The sequence below is a fragment of the Etheostoma spectabile genome, chromosome 19 (assembly GCF_008692095.1).
Source record: "Etheostoma spectabile isolate EspeVRDwgs_2016 chromosome 19, UIUC_Espe_1.0, whole genome shotgun sequence".
NCBI classification, from domain to species: domain Eukaryota; kingdom Metazoa; phylum Chordata; class Actinopteri; order Perciformes; family Percidae; genus Etheostoma; species Etheostoma spectabile.
Window position 1 is genome coordinate 18,683,933 of NC_045751.1, and position 7,312 is coordinate 18,691,244.

At 39.3% G+C, this 7,312-nt stretch overlaps 1 protein-coding gene across 1 annotated transcript in view; it reads right to left on the minus strand.

Moving 5' to 3' along the window:
- Positions 1-1,949: 1,949 nt before the first annotated feature.
- LOC116707443 (uncharacterized) overlaps positions 1,950-7,312 on the minus strand; it is a 15,733-nt gene continuing 10,370 nt past the window's right edge. The window contains exons 7-10 of the mRNA XM_032544781.1: positions 5,341-5,467; positions 4,964-5,060; positions 4,804-4,879; positions 1,950-3,913 (exon numbers count right to left, since the gene is read on the minus strand). Coding sequence (XP_032400672.1) covers positions 3,839-3,913; positions 4,804-4,879; positions 4,964-5,060; positions 5,341-5,467 — 375 coding nt within the window. The 3' untranslated portion in view covers positions 1,950-3,838. The remainder of the gene's footprint in view (positions 3,914-4,803; positions 4,880-4,963; positions 5,061-5,340; positions 5,468-7,312) is intronic.

Consider the following 7,312-nt stretch of genomic DNA (forward strand, 5'->3'; position numbering starts at 1 on the left):
AGAAGTCCAGCGCGCTATTCCATTGCGCCACAGAGACTGCGCCAGGATAGCTCGGGCCTGGCACGGTTTACATACATATATCCTCTCACATCGCTGCTCTCTGCATCCTCGCAGCATCAGGACCAGTCTGAGCCGACATGTTGGCTATGCCGGGTCCGACCACGAGAGGGCGCTGTTGCTACACTCTGAGCACAGTCCCGCAGAGATGAGTCAGGTTAGCTGTGGTTAGCTGGCGTCCAACAGGAAGTCCAGAGCACGGTTTATGAAAAAATAAAAGTCGCCGTCACTACGTCAATGCGTGTTAATATGTTTCGGTAACTGAGGCTTTGATTTTGAAAGTGCGCCACCAGAAATCTTGTTTCATTCAAACTAACTTGATGCTCGTCGCTCAAATAGCCTCAATAGAGCCAAAACGGTGCCTATCGGAGCATTATTATCCCCGTGTCGACCCTAATTTATACTTCATTAATTAGGCTGTAGCTTTTCAGCCGGCGTTTTTTTAAGAATTTAGAAACGAAGCGATAGCCAGTCATTATAATCCAATCCACAAAAGGAAGAAAATATGTGTTTCTTATGACGGAATAACAGTGGATGTTGCTATAACACTAGGCCCGTTGGAAATAGCTGAGTGAAAATATGTAAGGTGTTTTTTATTTGATGAAAAATATACATTTTAGGGCCATTTTTACTCTTCATAGTCTTGGACCCATCGCTTCGTATTCTCTCACAGGCGTGTCATTGGAGGTCCTTCATATGGAAATAGTGCAGACCTCTCACTGTAGCTATAGAACAGTAGCTGTCACACTAGTGGGTTACACCACAATTGCATCAGCTAACCAGCTCCACATGCCCTTCACCACAGTGTAACCCCATTATTCATTTATTTTCCTTTGTATGCTAACATTCCACTTTTCATGTCAAGGATAAATAGGAACCTGGTCCTGTACCGTGCTGCGGGGTTAGTGGAACATTGTGTAACTGTAGATGACAACCATGAAGGTCTTAAACATGTCTTGGTATTTCACCAGTGTCGATGCATAATCCTGCGTTTAAACCTGGCAGAGCCTCCCCTTTAGTCTCCCCATTCATCCTGCAAATCACACAAAACCAAATCCCCCCTAATTTATACTCCAGTGATTTTGGACAGAAATGAGCCAGACATAGTCAAGCCTCAATGAAAATGGAATCTAGCCCATTTAGATTACACCAACATAACAGGAACAAGCGATTTTTATTTTTTTTTAAAGAAATGTTCTGTTATTGTTCAACTGCTCTTAACAAAGCCACAGCATGTGCAATGCAAGTTCGAAACCATTTTTATACAAGTTTCGAAACTTCCGTGTTTGGCAAGTTACTAAAGAAATACTTGGTTGTCCACAAATTTCACTCGAGGATTGAGGAGAACTGAAACTTGAAAGAATCGTTATCAGTCTTTTCTCATTTAATCATTTATTATAATCTAAGTATAAGTATACACTAATCTCAAAGTCTTGATCTGATCTAAATTAGTTTGGTTCAGATTTTTTTTTTTTCTTTTCAGAATGTCCAGGTCTGCCTGCCCACATATGCTCTGCAGGGGGGACCAATGTGTCTCTGTTAGGACAGACTGTAGTCTCTATTCATAAATTACATTTAGGACAAATAATACACAGACTTACTCTATGTTCTGTTTCAACAGTTGGTCACAAGTCCACTCAAGTTACTGACACAAAGATGAGACTCACTACAGTCATGATTCACAAAAGTTGATATTGCGAAACATTTTGTTAAACTAAATTCATGTCAATATTGTTCAATTCCGATCATACAGTAGACACTGATAATGTATCTACCAAAGACTGTACATTGTTCCACTCTTATCACTATACTCTGTAAACTGGTGTAAAGGAAAAAGGAGAAGGACAAAAATGACAGAGGGAATAAGAGAATTAGAAAACAGGATACCAGTAGAGGAAAGTAACTATATTTATTCTGTACTTACAGTAAGACGAGTTTTGAGCTCCTCTTTTACTTTACTTGAGTATTTCCATTCTATGCTGTTTATACTTCTATACTTTACTAATATACTTTTTTTTTTACTTAAACATTTCACATTTAGGGATTTTACTTGCAATGGAGTATTTGTAGATTATAGCATTTCTACTTTTAGCACAAAATCCCCCTTAAAACCACAATGTCACACATTTTTTAACAGAGTAAACACATACGATTTAATGTGGTAACAGTATAGTAGATTTTACAATTAAAGTGTGTTTGAAATTCTACAATGAAAAGTCCTTTAGGGGTTGCTGGTAGGTAGATTTTCTTCCTTTGGACAAAGCAAAGCTCGCCGTTTCCAGTATTTATGCTAAGCTAAGCTAAGCTAAGCTAAGCTAAGCTAAGCTAAGCACTGCTGGTTCCAGCTACATATTGTCCATATACAGTAGATGTTAAGAATTGTATCTGTTGTTTCATCTAATCGTGGCATGAACACAAATGAGCATTTTTTTTCCTCAAATGTCAAACTGTTCCTTTAAGTCAGCAACACCAAATGCCTGATATCTAAAGAAAACAGATACACACAGTATTCACTGATACCATAGTATTTCTACACAAGTGATTCATTAATTTCACATATTTCTCAACAGAAAGTAAGAGGGTGGACATAGTTACAGTAATTACTGTCCCGGGTGAATATTACATTCAATATAATTATATGTCTGTGCATGCGTGGGTGTGCAAATGTATAACCGACCATGTGATTTTCAGCTCTTTCTCTATAATACATATTTAAGAAGGTGTTGCACCCAGCACAGTTTAAAGCAAACCTGTAGGGCAGCTCTCTGTCTAAGGAACGTTTAAAGACTAACCTCAGGTATTACATTGCACAAGAGAGCCAAGTTTTTTCTTGGCTTTTGTCCAAGCTGATGTCAAAGAAGCAGGTGACAATGCTATGGCGAATTCCTTGTAAACAGTATGTGGTTTTCAGAGAATTTGTAGATTGCACGCGTTCAGTCTTCTCACGGGCCACACCTTTATACATGTGCACATGTAAAGGGCATCACCTAACGACTTGCTCAGTACAAGTCAATGATATTCAATTGACAATAAATGTATATAATGTACAAAAAACAGAAAAGCAGCAAATCCTCACACAAGCTGTGACCCGCCAATGTCTAGCATGTAGGCAGCTTTGTTAATGCTAAAACAATGAATCAATTATCTAAAAAAGTTGTAGAAAAATAAATAAATTCTATTTTTGAATATGTTTAGCTTCAGCACCTGGGGGGGGGGGGGGAACATGAATGTAGAGAAGTATAAAAGTAATGCTTAAACTGGAAGGCTCCTACAGTCCAGTTTAAGATAAATGGAATGGTTGTGTAGAGGAATGGATGTACTTGTTTGGTTCATTCAACGAACATGTTTTTTTTGGTAGAACTGGTAATGGTGGAATTATTGGGCAAATGTAAACAAGGAGCTGCTGGTGTGCGTACTAGATGATGGATACGATGGACATTTTAAATTTAAAACCACTTATTATAACATTTTCAAATGGCACTTTATATTGAAAAAAAATGTTGCCAACCTCTGGTTGAGCTTTGTGAAGTTGGACTTTGAACTGCATCAGTTTGGGAACAATGAACAGGAAAGCAGTAGCTGCCCCAGTTTGTTTGTTGATGTGTCCCTTGACACACTTGGCTAATGATGTCCTGCATTCATCAGTTAATCAGTTAGCACTTCCCAATGTCTTTGTTTAGCCAGTACAAGAATGAGAAGGGCGACTTTTTAGCTGTTTTTTTGAGCTGCGGATTCAAACTATTGCCCCTGCAGAGACGTGACATTAGTCCAGTTTTTTGAGTTAGGGCTCCTCCACTAGAGTGATTTTACAGTTGTCTTCTTCCTCTGCCGGGATATACAGGTTGCAAACAGTGCTCTGAGGGAAAGAAGAAGTAAAGGGAAAAGCAAACACAGATGTGTGTGAGAAAGCCAAACCAGCGTGGCATTTTACCATGTGTTCCTGTTGTGGGCAGTTGAACTTGACAAGATAACAATTGAGGCTGTAATCTATGGTATTGTTAGAATTATTATATTCATCATGTGCTCTTGTTGTTTTATCATCAGGGCTTTTCACACTGCACATAGCCTGGTGCTAAGAAAGCTTTTACACTGGCACGATCCTGGTACATTCCAAAATTGGCAAACACAGACTTTATTTGCATTGCTGCTCCGGAGCAGGGTTAGCCTTTTTTGGCTAAAAGTTGCCAGTGGCCAAAGTAAAAAAAATTGAATATGTGTCACACAACTTCGTTGTCACGTCTACAGAATGTTAACATTAGCCAAATGTTCCAATGGACATCTACCCAGGGCTTTTTTTTTGGCCAACTCAGGGAGGTAGTCAACAGTCAGCCGTCTGGTTGGTGTGTCAGGGCCATTAGCCCTGGGCTAAGGATATGCAGTGTAAAAAGGGCATTTGTTTTCTGTCACTGCCTTTGTTGCTTTTATCATTAAAGGAATAGTTGCAGTAGATATTTGGGGCTTACTTGCCAGGATTTAGATGAGAAAATTCATGCGCAGTGACTTTTTAGAATCGAGGTGTCACCGTGAAGTTGCCAGGAAAACAGACTACAGGTGTTTTTTTTGTGTGGTTTTTTTTTTTTTTATACATAAAAGTTAATCAAAGTAAATATATTTAAAGACTGGGAAAGACGGCAAATAAGCGTACTTCCCAAAATTGTCATACTATTCCTTTAATGACTTAAGGAGAAATGAACATCTGGAAGTAACCCCAGGCTTAATAGAAAAAAATAAAAATAAAACATTTACCTTATTGTTGTTGTCAAAAATATCACTGACAAGGTCCCGAGGTTCTGGCACTTTGGGAAAAATATGTTCCTTATGCCTGAACAGAGAGAGTCAAACATCAGAGACAAGCAAACAACTAAAACCAATAGAAGCCAAGCAGAAACGTGAAGACTTCACATACTTCCTGAAACACACAAAACCCAGGACTGCCAGGCCGGCGAACATCAATGGGACGATGGCGGCAGCATACAGCCACGCGTTAGGATCCGTTTCTGCAGCTGCATGCACAAACGTCTCAGTGTGACCTACAGTGTTTTCAACTTACAGTCCAAGAGCCGTGTTTTAACAAACAATTTAAAAAGCAGTGGTGGAGGAAATATTAAGATCCTTTACTTTTGCTAAAGAGTACCAATACAACATTGTAAACTTATTTGAGATCAGAGTCTTGGAGTCTTTTTTTAAAATCCTACACAGAGTGACTTTAAACTGCTGGACAGTTCAGTTGTTTGTGATGCAGCTGATCAAATAAAAACACAAATAGAGAAATGATGAGCGTACCAAAATTCTTTACATCACTCCAAGGTGTCCCTCCTCCAGTAGACGTTGCTTTAATGGCAAAACTGTACTGACAGTGAGGGACCAGGTTCAACACAGTGGATGTTTCTCTATGTCCAAACGATTCATTCTGGGAGAAAATGAAATCACAACTGTAACAGCGTCTAATCAATTAGTTGACTAAATGTTCCAGCACAATACTATGGTCATAATCACATGCATCTTAGGAGCAACAGCCTAACCACTGTTCTTTTACATTATTTTGGAACGAAATTTAAAGATTTGAAATGTGGAGGGTATTGTTGGACCACATATCTGTGACATAGTCCCTTTGCGGACATTGTTGGTTATTTAGACACAGCATAGACATGATTTGGGGATATGTGGTAAATGTGGCGATGAGATGTGCAGTGGCAGAAACTGTGGGGAAGAAGTTATGTGTAGTCAGTGTGGGCGGAGTCATGAAGCTGGACAAGCAGACTGCCAAAGAGGAAGAAAGAGATGGAAGTCGTAAATATCAGGTTTGAAAAAAGGTTAAGCCATGAGGAAGCAGCTAGTAAGGGAGAAATTCAAGAAGTAACGGAGAATAAATCGGGTAGGAAGCATGACAAAATGATGTTCTTTTAAGTCCTGGAAATGGGGAATAAAACTGTGATGATGAGGCAGGAAGGAAAGAATAGAAATAGTTTTTTCTTCGTTTTGGGGTATCATGGGAATTACTGGAATGGAAGAGCCTACGAGCGGTGGGGAGGAGCCTTTTTCTTTTCCTGCTTTCTATTTAACTTGGATTAGATAAGGAGAATGGAGACTTATTTACAACCCAGTAGAGGGCCTTAATCCAACATTTTGGCTGCAAACCGCTTCTAAAAAACAAAACTATATGACTTTATGTATTGTGATTCATGTGGTTTTCCACTTTTTAACATTTCCAGGTAATTGAAGTTTTTTTTTTAAAGTACAAATGAGGATAGAAAAATACAGCTGAGGCTGAAAACCTCTTAACAAATATTTACAAATATTGGGCTTTTTGAAGCCGAACCTCAGAATTATTTTCCATCGAACCCTACGCATGCACTAGGCACGCTATGCTGGTCAATGTGATGACATCGCTGTTGATTACGGGAAGGTGTTTACGTAGGGGGACCGTTCAATGCCGTAGGCTGTAAGAAAGTGAAAATGGAACTCGTGAGCAGAGAAAGTGTTGTTTGGCAGTACTTTCAGTCAAAAGAAAGCGATTCAAGTGGAGCTATACATGTTCAATTTGCCATGCAGATTTGTCTCGGGGGGTTTAAGGACCCTAAACAACACACAACATCGCCCGCTGTTAAAACATTTGCATATACAACATCTGAAAGAATACATGTTGTGCATGAAGGAATCTACAGACAGCAGCCAAAATACGGCAAAGGAAGGACAGTCACAGCACAGGACGTAGTTTACGTCATTAATGTGTGTATTGTGTTAATGGACTGAGGATGGGAGGAGGATTCGGTATTCGGTTTTGGATTTGGCAAAATCTTAACCAGTGGATTAGGTATTTGGACAAACCCCATGAATCTAGATTTGGTGCATCCCTAATTGTGCACGCACATGAGGAGCCCGGAGGCAACACCATTCACAATCCTGCCTGACAGCAATGTAGAATTTCTTTTCTTTTTTTTAATAAAAAAAGTCTTTGCACGTTTTTAGGGGAAGAGAAACATGGACAAACACGTTTGTTAGATCGGAGGGGTACACATTATACATTTTGACAAAGAAACAAGGAGTGAAAACTTTTGGTTGCCGTTCAGATGGTTGAGAAGTAAATATAGAAGTAAAACACTTCACTGCTAAACCTACAATTAGATATCCAGTTGCTATACATCTAGGCTAAAAGTTGCGTCTACTGAATTCCTCTATAAGACAAAAACAGACCCAAAAAAAGACCCAGCACGGTAGGGCTGCACAATTAATCGAATTTTAATCGCGATCACGA